We start from the raw sequence: 13,451 nt of genomic DNA, 5'->3' as shown, positions 1-13,451 counted from the left end.
TGCAAGTAAAAGTAAAAGTTTAAAGCCAGGAACAGAGTTAGAAATTAGTGAAACAAAGACTAGAAAAACAAAAATCTATTTGAACCAAAATACAACAATATTTTAATCGAAAAAAAAAAAGCACATTTTGAACAACAGCAGTGGGTGGCTCTGAACGACAGGTGCAGTATGACTGGAGGTCTGGCACAAGACGAGCACCTAAAGCTTGTGTGAACATGAATTCTTGCACAACTTAAATGAACATCCATAAAAAAAAGAAAAAATAGAAACTTTGAAAGCAGAAGCAGAGGTGTGAAATCATGGATGGAGGTGACAGTAGAGTCGGAGTTGACTCACTCACAGCACACGGCTCTATTTGCTCTCAATGGGAAATTGACTGCACTTATAGATAAATCTTTTCTAGTCGCTCAAAACGCTTCACAGTGGAGGCAACATTCACCCATTCACGCAGCACTTTTCCTACCGCACGATACATCAGAGGCAAGTCGGGGTTCAGCATCTTGCCCTTTGAAATGCTGAGATCAAACCATCGACTGAGACTTGAACCACCGAACTGCCGAGAAGTGGACGACCTGCTTTACCTCCTGAGCAACAGCCACCATTACAATTACAATTACAGCCTTAAAAAGTTGATGATTTTATCTCCTGACTGTCAACAGCCTCTGTCCAACATTATTCTGTCAGTATCTTGATGAATTGCGTCCATATTGGATAATTCTGCACCTCACACTTTACATCCACAGCCACGTTCACTGTCAGTGCAGGAAGTATTGTGCAGTGAGACAGAAATTGAAGCCAGTGGAGATCAGGGTGGGGAATCTGACTGATGCAGGAGTCCAGAGGTAATGTTTGTACTTTTATTAATCACAATGACAAAATAATCTTTCCCTAAACACAGTCATGCTATTCATGCAGCAGATACTGTAGAAAAACACAGTTATTGAACATAATCTGGGATATCAGGCTAAATCCTGTGACAATTTATTTATATTACACTTTAAACATAACACAGTTTAGTGCAATGCATAAAAAAATATGAAGTGGAAAATAAATATGCACTAATTCAGCACAACCACAGTCAAAGTCAAAACAACGACTTCAGATTCAGTTAAGAAGCCAACAAGTGAAGCTGCTTAAACGTATCAATGCACCAGATAATCAAATATTTGCAAAGACGGAGCTCGCTCATTTTGGTGAGGCCACTGAGGAAGCACTGTTAGGAAATTATAACTATAATACCTCTAACAATTATAATGTGTGCCCACCCCTGAATTAAAATGGAAGCAGATGCGGTGGACTGGGAATAATGGGAACACCACAGAAAATCATTGTATTACAGAATTCTGTCCTGGATGCATTCAACACAACAGACTTATGAAACCATTTATTCACTGTATGAAAAGGTAGTGATGGAAGTTTCCTTTGAGCCTTGAAGTATCCACTGAAAGCAGTAAAGGCTTTTTTTATGATGTGTTTGATCCAATACATGAGAAAGTTGAATGAAAAACAAAAGTGGAGCAAAACTCAAACTCACTTTTTTTTTAAAAGTTCAGACCAAACACATCTTCCCTCATTGTTTGTTTTCCCGTTTGCACATTTCCACACATCCGTTGGAAGCCCGTGCCATCACTGCCATGGTCTTTGCTTAAAGGATGGAGGGAGGATGGAGGGAGGATGGAGGGTGGGGGCGTGGGGGGGTGTCCTGAGAGCCTGTGGAAGCTGGCATGGCGCTGACCACGCCGCCGTTTCCTCTGAAAGGAATGTCTGGTGTGGCATCAGTCACTGTTGGCATTCTGGAGATGGTCTGCCAGTTTCTCATCATTGTGCCACCACACACACACACACACACACAGGGAAACATAAACGTGTCACACTCAGCTCCCAGCCTGTGCATGGCAGTGATAGGCAGAGGACGAAGAGCGCACATCCTTATCGACGCCAATCCAGATGAACCTACAGACACGCTTCCCCAACACCCCAGACCCACTCTCTGCACAGTTGGCCACCATTAGCCTTCTTTTAGCTATGACAGTCCTAAGGCTAAGGGGAGGAGGAGGGGGGCACCAGTGCCAAGGTGCATCCCTGATTTGCTACATTTCCCAGGGCTATGGGGCCTCTAGGCTTACTGGCCCATGGAGACATAAGCCCTGGCCTCCCTGGAGGCTCTCGGCCAACCCAGACGCTTGGCATGGACCGAACCGCCCAATGGGAGCGGTCCAAGAGCCGTGGATGGCTATGATATGTTTCCACCGAGGGCAATTTCAATCATGTGGAATTTCGATGGATGAAAGGAATGTGTTTCACCGGGGGTGGACTGAGCGAGAGCGAGTCGGGCTGCTGCTTTCACACATCACCCGGTCTCATAGCAGAAATAAGAAGGTATCCTTCGTGAAAATTAAAGTGGATTTAACACTAAAACATTGGAAATAAAAAGGAAATAAAGAGTCATTCACCCCAGTTACAACAGAGAAGTATTTCCTCACTTATACCTCGTGGTTTAAAGACACGAAGATGTTTCTTTTTTTGTCTCTGAGATTTCTGCTGCCTCCCCAGTACACTGGAGCTGCAGGTGAATGTAATTTGGGAGTTGATGCTCAAAGTATTGGAAAGTTATATCTTAAAAAACAAGATATATAAAAGCCACATATAATCTACAATATTCACCTCACATGGATTGGACACTGATACTGATTCTGAAAACCCTGGACTGTATTTTAAATTATTAGTTTTTATAATATCTATGCAAGACAATTACAGTATGTTAAACTTCCTGTAAAAAAAAAAAGTACAGTTAAAACACTAATCGCTGTAGTCTGTAAGAAGACACACATTTTTAAGTGTTAAGGAAGTGTAACGTGCTCCACCCCTTCCTCCTTCACCACATCCGAACTCTCTGGTTCTGTTATGACCCGTTGACTGACACAGGCGGCCGATGGCATCAATTGGCGACTTGGTGAACTTGGCTGCTGGTCTTCTTATATTGTAATAAAACAGTCAGTAAAGAAGCACATAACACGGTTCCTGGAAAATTAGTGAAACTCTTTACAGCAAAGGGACCTTCCCTCTTCTTTTTTCAAATGAAAACAATAATCATTGGTGGTAGTCCAAACGAAACAAAGACTTGTAGGAAGCTAACCTCCTCACAAAATATGACATTATACCCTTCATGAATAATCAAGCCAGCTCACTCTGTGGTTTATCAGACTTTGAAAACCACATTTTAGAATCCTTTCAAAATAAGTTGCCTTCCAGTTTCTGTGCTACATTTCCCTCAGATTCTTTAATGTGTGTTTCTGTGACTCTGCAGAAGACTTCCACCAGCGTTGTTCAGACTGTGTCGCTGGAGAAATATCACATATTGAACGGGGTGCAGCTCAATACGATTGTAGAGAAAAGACAACAAGGTTAGAGAAAGATTTAACCAAAGCCATGATCTTTCCCTAACTTCCACAAAGTGCTTTTGTTGCTTAAACCACAGATGCAAATCACGACCTCTGGTGTGACAGTCAGACATCAGCCCCTCCTGCCAACTAAATGTGCTGCTTCATTCCTTCATTCATTCATTAAAAAAAACAAAACAGAAAAAATAAAACTGCCCGGATTGGCTGAAGTGTCCTTTGCTACATTAAAAAAAATAATAAAACATCATAAAAGTTTTTCTCAAACACACTGCAGTAACAGTTTTCCCAGACAACCCAGTCACCCTGCAGTAAACATGCTAACGCGTTAGCAGATTAGCTCGCTGGCTCAGAGGTGTTTGGCTTTCCCAGTTGGTCATGTGATCATCACCTTGCAGGTTATAGTGGTCTGCTGCGAAACGTTGGCACTGCACGAGGGCGCTGGATGTGTGCGCGGTCCAGTTGTTGGATACACTTCGATTTTCAAGAAGACGTGATAGCGTTCTTTGTTTGTGTCTCTATTGCTCCTACTCCTCAAGTGTTATGATAAACATTATCAGTAATCTGGGTGTTATAATTCATAAAGACTGTCACGAAGTCAAAGACATTCATTAAAGATGGCGCACACCACAACACCCCCCAATCAAAGGGTTAAAGGCCCACAGATGAAGGATTACAGTAATTTTTAATCTAGACGTGTTGTTTTTTTAATTCGCTCTGACTGCTCTGCCTTGATGGTTTTGATTAATACGGCCAGGAAATGTTTGTGAGCAAGACATATACTGCGATTCATCTGCAAAATAATCCAATCATTACCAACTAATGACAGGGGGGGTGAAAAATGATGCGAGCCCGCCGTGGCTCCCCAACATGCATCAGGGCCCCACCAACACAGAGGATTGGAGGCCACACCTGTCACAGCGATGCGGTAATTGCATTGTGGGCTCTCTCCCCTCTCTTCCCCATCCACCGTCATTCAGCTGTGCAGACAATGCTCGTCTTAATGAAGCCGTCTGATGTGGTGGCAATTACAGACTTCTGTCACTGTCACCAGGGGCAACTGGGAAGGAGGTGGAGGGGGGTGGGGGGTGGAGGATATCTCACCCCTGAGGGCTTCTCCACACCCGCTGTGTTACGCTGGATGGCAGGGTGGCTAAGCTGCTGTCAAAGACAACTCGAGAACTGGATTAGAGGTTTACTGTATGAGCGATTGTTAGAAATGAAGTGATGCATCGCAGCGTATGCAGATGTCTCCGCACTGATGGATGAGCTGCTGACACTTCCATGCACACTTAAAAATGAAGCAGTGCTTCCATGTGCAGTAAAAGAAACAACCCGACCGGTCGCAGACTTTTTTTTTTTTTTTTTGATGACTTCCCTCAACTCAGCTGAGATCTCCCGCTGATATTTTAGCGTCAGGGTCACTTTTTATCCATATTTCAATAAAATCTGTGTTAATTGCACAGACAAACAAAAGTTTATGAAACTTACACGTTTTGCTTCAGCCTCACCACCTTCCAACATGTGGTTTGATTTAGCTCTGAGCTCTTCTACAAAAGCCTTTCCTCTTACAAAGTCAGTAACAGTTTGTAAGAGTGCGAATATAAACACAGCGCTGCTGTAAAAGTGTACGGGTGAGTAGATCGGTTTTCGTGTTTGGTGTGATGACATTTAACATCCCCGACAAACTCTGTAGTTTCATTTAGCCTCTTGTTAGCAACCAGCCTTTTTCAAGAGATGTTAAAGCTTTAGAAATGTAACTGGGGTGTTTACTTTCGTATTGTATGTTATTTAAAAAAACGTGAAAATGTCTTGAGCTTGTGTGAACTCTGACCTTATTTCAGTCATCTAACCAAAAACCCATTTTAAAAAAACACACTTCAGGATGAGGGAACAGGAGGTGCTAACATGCTAATTAACTTCTGGGTTTTATGACTCATTCTTGTTACACGCTATGAGTCTAATAAAAGACACTGTTTAGTTGCATGATGGGAAATGTAGGATCAAACATTTTTTAAGCTGATCCAAACTACTTTTATTTTACCTCTCTTGTTTTACTTTGCCTCTTGTGAGTCTCCCAGCGTTCGGCAGCTGCAGCACTACAACCCTTTCACCCCAATGTTTCTAACCATACAGACAGTGTAGGGATTTTTGTGCCCAGGTTTTGAGATATAAATCTCAGATTTTGGCCTCCACCTCAATACAATGGTGGTGAATCATCCATTTCTAATGTAAAAAGTAGTGTGAACGAAAACTGCTCGGTGAGGTCTGTGGATTTTCCAGAGCAACCAGGGCACTGTTTCTGAAAGAAGATGCAGCTTCAAAATTCTTTTGAAATTTTCAGCACCACAAACAAAATTCCCTTCACTTCCATTGTAACAGTGTAATAAAAAAAGAGTCAGATAATTTGTGTAAGTTGGTTGAACTGATGCATAAATTCACTGCTCATCATCGACTCAGGGTCAGACGTGTTGAACACACGGCTAACACTCTTATGCATTGACTTCCATTCTTGCTTTTAACCAGGTAATTGGTCCAGCTGATACATTTTAAGCATTCGCTCCACTTTATCCAATCGCATTCAGTGGAACTCACTGTTACTGCTCGCTCCGGCCCAAGCCTCAGAATTAAAACGTTTGTTAAATTGGACTCTCAGTTCATGCACAGGTGCCACTGCAACTTAAGTCACTGAACAATAAGTTCCTTTAAATTCTTCCTCTAACATCACCTGCTGTGTCTTCACTTGTGCAGCAGCAGGCATTAAACACACAATTAGGTTAGCCAAGCTTTACTAAAAAATTATGCAGAATTAGAGATTCCTCTGGTTGCAGTGGTATCTAAAAAGTCATGGTGGCTAAAAGGGAAATGTGCATAAGAGGCTTAAAGGCATCTCAATTCTTAATGGTGATGTGATGGATGCACCATTACAAAATGGCATCGCAGGCCTGCATAAACGGTTCAGTATAGATATAACCAGGATAGACACAGGCAGCCTCTGTGTTCTGTGTTAATGAAAACAACTGAAGAAAGAGTTTCACCTGAGTTCATATAGATGCAGTTTAGTATGAGGAAATATGAAAATATGAAAATCTTCACTTAAAATAGGTTATAATAAATATATTAATTATAATTAGATGTCACTTAACATTTACTCCATATATGGATATTGTAAATAGAAACTTCATGTGTGTCCATGATCACGCAGTCAGTGCACATTAGCAGAAAATTACTTTGTCTCCAACAAACATTCACCTATCATCAACATCTGTGTAGTTAACATTCTCCACACAGCTTTAAAACACTGTTGTGCCTTTAAAGTATCTCTCACTTGGACAAAAAAAAGTTAATTGAATCAGAGTCTTAATGTTACGCTTCACTGTTTTAATGTCTCCGATGAAGCCGAAACTTCAACCGTGTTTGCAAAGTAGTTCAGGCTGCACACACACACACACACACACACACACACACACACACACACACACACACACACACAGACTCTCCCTTTCACTCCAACACAGGTGTGCTCTGGTGCCTACATATGTTGCCATGGTTACATCATGCCTGTTTGCCCTATATAATTATGTGGGATACCATGACATGGTTCTGCAACAAAACAAAGTAGCGTAAATACATCCATCAACCATCCCTCCTTCGTACTGCTTCCATCTTTATTGATAGAGACGTCACTGTCTCCTCTGGCTCGGCTTCACTTCACAAAGAAACAACAGCGAACTTAAAGATTTCCACCTCTACTACAGCTTTTACTCAAATATATTTATGTAGTAGTTATTATAATTTATTTATTATAATTTATTTTCTATATCTGTTGTTTGTCAGCTGTATTAACTTTATTTGTTTGTTTGTTTGTTTCTTTTTTTCTTTCTTTCAGACATTTCCCAGCTTTGCTCCTGACCTGCACCGTGCACTACAGGTTGCTGCTGCCCAGCTGTTCTAATCTCATCACTAGAGCAGGTTGTAGCACTGAAGACAGGGTGAAATGGTGAGTAATATGACATGATTAATAAGGAGGTTGAGCTAAACTCTGTATTTGCACAGACCAGATAATCAAACTTAAAAGCTGACATTGCTCCGAGTCTGTCTGTGACCTCTGTAGCGTCTGGTATCGACAGGAGAAACATTCAGAAAGACTAATAACCCTCTCAATGTACATAGAGGCAAGTCTTTATTGTGTTAAAATGCTCTTGAAAAAAATGTGAAGGGGTGTTCTATAGGGTACGTGCCGCATGGCCTTGAAGTATTATACAAGACATGCAGCCAAACCATTAAATAAAAACACAAATCAGATAAAAATTCACTGCAGGTTTTGCAGACTGTTCAGTTGTGGCTGTGGCTGTGGAAAAACCTCTTTGAGAGTGAGTGATGCTGACTGTCAGTGATGCTGACTGACTCCCCACAGGCCCACACAGACTGTGGACAACAACAGGACTCAACTATTTTCAAATGTTTGAATTGATCATTTAAATGAAGCAAACTTGGTGAACTGTTACCTGAACTTTTTAAAGAAACTATTGAAGGCCTCATTAGTTTGAATTGGCATTGACCCAGTAACGTATCGGAGCTGTATTACCTGCAGTGGCTCATCAGATCCCCTCAGTTCACTCAGACATACAGAGACCATTGTTTTAAATGGCACAGTCCTGGATGTCTAGGTTGGCTGTGACTGAGTAATGAGTGCACAATCAAATTCAGGAGATGTGGAGGGCAGAGAAAGTTCAAACTTTAACTGAGTTTCGGAGATTCAGCATCTTTCTGCAACTTCTTCGCTCAAGTACTTCTGAGTAGCAAGTTATATTTTTTTGACAGACAGAATTTACACTTGACAGTGAATTGAAATGACTCAGAGTTAAAATCCCCCTAAAATATTAGCTCACGAAGTTACTTTAGTTTCGCTCTCATCTTTCTCTGTCTCTGTGAGTGATTCATCTTTTACTAGTTGGTGGAAATTTCCCTGTTGCTTTCCACCTGGTTACGACTGACAGCCGTACCTAAATCCCACCCACATATCTCGCAGCAAATTACCAGTAATCAATTACAATCAATTTACCAGAGCTTCATTTTCTCTTGACAGTCAGCGCTAAACTGTGATTGACAAACTTCACAAGTGGACCTGAAATGTCGCTGCACACGCACATTACTCAGACGTTGCACTCTGCGGCTCGCCAAGGTGTACGCTGGTGAGTAATAGGCGCTATTAATAAAGCTAAGCCATGCGTGACTCGACTTCCCCTCTGCAGCCGCCTCTCACGGCTGACTCCTTACCGGGGATTCAGTTGTGTGAGTTTGGATCAGTCTAATCACATTTGTTTAATTAAGCACAGCTAATAAACTCTCCAGGAGATAGGGTGTCTCACTGTGACAGCGGCGCTGCATTGAGATGCATGTCAAACACAGAGGCCTGATGCCGCCGTGGCTCCCATGGCTCTGTGCTGGTTGACATGCCCCGCCATCCAACCATGTTTGCACGCCTGACACAAACAGGCTGAAGGTTGCAGATGGTAGAATGGACGGATGTCAGCAGGATGTCTGACGAGAACTTTCCTTTGGTGACTTTTTGTGACGTTGACACCCAAGTAAATAATCTGTGATATCAGCACAGGGAGAAATGTCGGCTTTACTGCAACATACTGCCCGATCTTGAGCCCCTTTACCAGCAGTTCTTAGCACCTGTTGTCTGATTGCTCCTCTGGCAGACATAACATGGTCATTTTATATTTGAGGCTGCATCAAAAGCACATTAGCGCTACTGAAGCATCAGTGGTGGAAAAAGCTCTTAGATCCTTTGGTGAAGTAACTAAAGCTGTCAGATGAATATGGATTAAAAAGTACATGTCTCTGTGAAATGTAGTGGATTAGAAGTATAAAGTAACATAACATGTAAACACTCAAATGAGTGCACAGCGAGTAGCTCAAAAATGGACTTGAGTACAGTCCTTGAGTAAATGTGTGTAGCTACTATCCACCACTTGGAAGCATTCATCCATTTAATTCACACTGGCTCTAACCCCTGTTACAGTGTCACTCTGCTCAGAAACAGCTGTGGTTAAACTATCTTCACCAGGTTGAGTAACATCAGAGGCTCAGTGAGAAGTACACAAAAAGGAAGCAGCATTGTTTTATTTTTTTGATACATTTATATTGTTGTGCTTTACTGAAGGCAGCAGCTCAGTTGTAAAAATCTAAAGCCGCAGGAAGCAATGAGCAGGTTTCAGGCCTGACAAAGCCGAGCAAAGTCACTGCAGCTGCACTGCTTCTGTATAAAGAAGGAAAGAGGAGAAAACAATGCTCAGAAAAGTTTTTACTTTTGGCCGTCAGTTTTAGCGCCACCATCGGGATGATTGGAATCATATTTCTTGGGAAGCGATTATGGTGCCAAGTTTCATGTCTCCAGCTTGTTTCACCTCACTGCAGTGAGCAATGGCAAAAGATGAAAGATATTGATGAGTAGACCGCGCCCACATTCAATACGACACTCCAGATCCTGGTTAATACTTGCCCCAAGATCATGTGCACCAAAATTAGTGAAATTCTGGCCACTTGGTTTTAAGTGGTGCCCCTTATGGGTTGGGTTTACAATGCTTTGGTAAACCTTTTCCCAAACACAGAACATAAATATCTACCAAGATTTATGATGATTGTTCAATTGGTCAACGAGTGAGCCGCTAAACTCCACTTTCTGCTAAGCTGTTTTCATCGTTGGCGGCCATGTTTTTGCACCAATCTTGCCCATTTATAGTAGAAGTGTCATTTTACCATTTTTCACATCATGCAAACTCGCAAAAAATCCAATATGGCGGATTTTTATGGTCCAGAGGTTTTTCGTTGAGCACATTGAGCTGGACTTATGTGTCCATCGTACTTACAGTGTGAAGGATGAGGCCTTTCCAAAGTTGTGTTTTTGGGCCCTAATGACAGCGCCATTAGGGCTCATGTTTCTTGGGAAGCATTTGCACAACGTTTCCAGTTTTTGGCCAAATTTTATGTCCGTGGCTCACGGCCATGTGAGCTGCTGCATGAGATGACGAACAATCATAAACAGATACAAACTCGTTACGTTTCTACCTCGTCAGGGTTCGAACCCTAATAAACCGGCACAGAGTTAATACGGTTCTACACCCTTAGGATTTGAACTTTATTTAATGGGCAACTGGCACTAAGGCAACACTTAATACCTGATCAAAAATTTAAAAAACCCTATAAATATGTATTTTCCCTCCTGGGGATCAGTAAGGTTTTATTTTGAACCTTTTACACCAGCAAAGGTTTCACCGAACTCTAAGTTTGAGCAAGCCTGAACATTATCCTCGTTGATCCACCTGATCATTGAATTTGTTTGTGGTCAAGTTGTAAGAATCTAAAGATGATCCAGGTATAAGAAGGCTGGTTCCATTGATGATTTTGCTAACAGGACGTTAAAGGAAAAGATGTCACAGTACAGCTGTCACTGTGTGACTGACAGGCGATCTTAAACACCTCCATCTACCTAAAGAAACTTTCCACGCGGTGTCCTAACATCTGGGCAGCTGCGTTCAGCTGACACTCCCCACATGCAGTAATGCACTAAGTGACATTAAGCTTCCGCAGCTGATGAGAGAGTTCACACCAGACAGTAATTACACTTCTAGGCTGTTTTCTTTCGCCCAGCTGACTGACATCCCATTAACAGCTGGAGGCTTTTGCGCTTTGGAGGCGCCGCTGTGGGTCAGCTTTTATTGTTCTGATTGGCTCTCATCTCCACTGTCCTCCTTGGCAGCGCACAAATGAGGATTAATAGTGTTTCATTTAAGAGGTGAGCGTGTGGAGTACTTCTGTTTCAAAATTCAAAGAGCTGCTGTAAAGAAGGAGTGAGGAGCAAAAGGCAGAGAAATACACTCTTCAACTTCAATTTCTGCTCAGGGAAAAGAAAAAAATCTGAAAATCCAGTGCTTACCCCGGATACAGCAGTAGACAAATGTTAGTCTTCTCTGGAATCCTTGTTAATCTTTAAAAGGTGAACGATTATAAAAGAGCTGCTGAAGAAAGTTGCAAGGGCTAACCGCAAAACCAGAGCGAAAAAAGTGGCTGAGCATTCCAGATTTAGACGAGACGTCTGTCTTTTAGCTCTTGGGCATCTTTCTGAGACAAATTACTTTCAGTAGTCAATAGCCTGTTATTAAAATATACCCACTTGATGGAGAGGCAACAGTGTCTCTCTATTTAGTTATGGGTTGGAAAGATTAATTCTGGGGTGTATAACCCTTGTAATTTTCCAAGTGCTGTTTATTGTTTTCAGAAAAGGGGGGAGAAAAGTGCAGACGATTGAAATGTCTCAGCTCAAGGTCCGCTTTGATTTCTTTACACTTCAGACACATTTGCTTCCCTTTTTTTTGTGTGCTTTCCACATGCCCTCTTTATGCTTCAGAAACATAGATGCACATTAACGATTTGCATTAAGGTTTTGGAACTGATCCACAGCTCTCACACGTCGCCGCTGCACGAATCTTCAGCTCTGCGTTTGAATGCAGAGGTCAGGGTTTTGCTGCTTTTGAATTTCAAATATTGGCACAACCAGCTCGATAAAAACACGTTGAAACCTGAAGTATGAAATGTCTTATTAAGAGGGGTCATCTCCTCTCCTTTTCTCCTCTCTACCCTCTTTAAGATGAGACTCACCGGTCCCCCTTGTGGTCAAAGTATCAACTGCAGCACATGTGGGCTTTTTCTTTTCTTTTTTTTTTTTTGGAGGCAGCAACATGAGTCGTTGGATAAAACACAGGCTGCATTGAAATCACCAGCTGTTGTCCGTAATGATGAAAACATCCCTAACTTAGCATGAATTTATAATTATGCAGAAAGCAAATTTGAATATCTTTACTGGAACTTTTCAATTCCCATTCAGTCTCCCGGGAGAGAGCTGGTGTGAATCATATGCAGAGATTGTGTGTGTGTGTGTGTGTGTGTGTGTGAGAGAGAGAGAGATTTAAAATGCAGATCTCAGATGCTTCATAATGAAACTTTTGTGGAGTCCCAAAACCACAACAAATGAACTTTTCTGAGAAGTATTTGTACATATCAGCTTACGATAAGGGCTCTAGTTCTTCTGTGTCTTCTCTGATAAATAAACTCCTGAAAATCATTTCCAGGATTTTTTGTTTTTTTTAGGCCAAAACCTTTTTCTTTGGCTCTCACCTTCTGTTGTCTTGTTTTGGCTTCTTCTTGCTCTTTTTTTTCCCTCCACACTGATTCTATTTTCAATGGGATGTGTAAATTAAGTGTAAATGTTAATGTATCAGTGTGTTATTTATGCTAAACCTGGTAAGAGAAACACATTCGTATTGTAAGTAAACAGCTGCATTACCTGTGGGCTTCTGCACACCTGCTAGTGCAGAGCAGTTAGCCTTTATGCAGATGCAAACTGTCAATCATTTCACACACTCACACACACACACACACACATGCAAATGCATACATACAACAAATGAGTATAAATGTGCACAAATGGGGCGCACAAGTTCAAACACACATACACGACACAAATAAAAATGTGCATGCAAACCATGATCTGCACACACAGGCAAAGTACTGGCTCACATACAGTATATAACCACATGTGCCAGAGCTGCTCACACACACACACACACACACAGATGGACACAGACATGATAAAATCAAACAGGATGAGTGAATGAGGAATGTTCATTCATGCAGGAAACTATTTCATTTCTTTCTGATTTGAAAATCTATTGTAGGAAACATGAATGTACAACATGCAGAAGTATGATAACAGGAGTCACCACGAAGAGGCAGTTCTTCCTCTCCCTCCATTAACTGTGATACTGTTCTTCATTTAAAGTACTTAATTTAATTTACCACTCTCTGAAACTTGAGATTTTTTTCTGGTATAATTTCAAACTGTGGCAGGGGGAGAAAATAAAAGCCACTAATATATGCTGCACTTTTCATACAGCAGTCAATATAGTTACAGTTGAAAATCAATTAAAATAGCACAAATACATTTAGACACTGTGAGGGCGAAAATAAAAGCTTTTTTTTTCT

The 13,451-nt window shown here is 41.5% G+C and overlaps 1 protein-coding gene across 1 annotated transcript in view; it reads left to right on the top strand.

Moving 5' to 3' along the window:
• Window positions 1-12,363, top strand: part of efhb (EF-hand domain family, member B) — a 47,019-nt gene extending 34,656 nt beyond the window's left edge. The window contains exon 15 of the mRNA XM_071470109.1: window positions 7,288-12,363. Within this exon, the coding sequence (XP_071326210.1) occupies window positions 7,288-7,353 (66 nt within the window). The 3' untranslated portion in view covers window positions 7,354-12,363. The remainder of the gene's footprint in view (window positions 1-7,287) is intronic.
• Window positions 12,364-13,451: the final 1,088 nt, after the last annotated feature.

The sequence above is a fragment of the Trachinotus anak genome, unplaced genomic scaffold (assembly GCF_046630095.1).
Source record: "Trachinotus anak isolate AG129_WGS33_773 ecotype Australia unplaced genomic scaffold, CSIRO_AGI_Tana_v1 ptg000032l, whole genome shotgun sequence".
In the NCBI taxonomy this organism is placed as follows: domain Eukaryota; kingdom Metazoa; phylum Chordata; class Actinopteri; order Carangiformes; family Carangidae; genus Trachinotus; species Trachinotus anak.
Note: the sequence above shows the minus strand (reverse complement) of the source record. Positions and strands in the feature narration are given on the sequence as shown.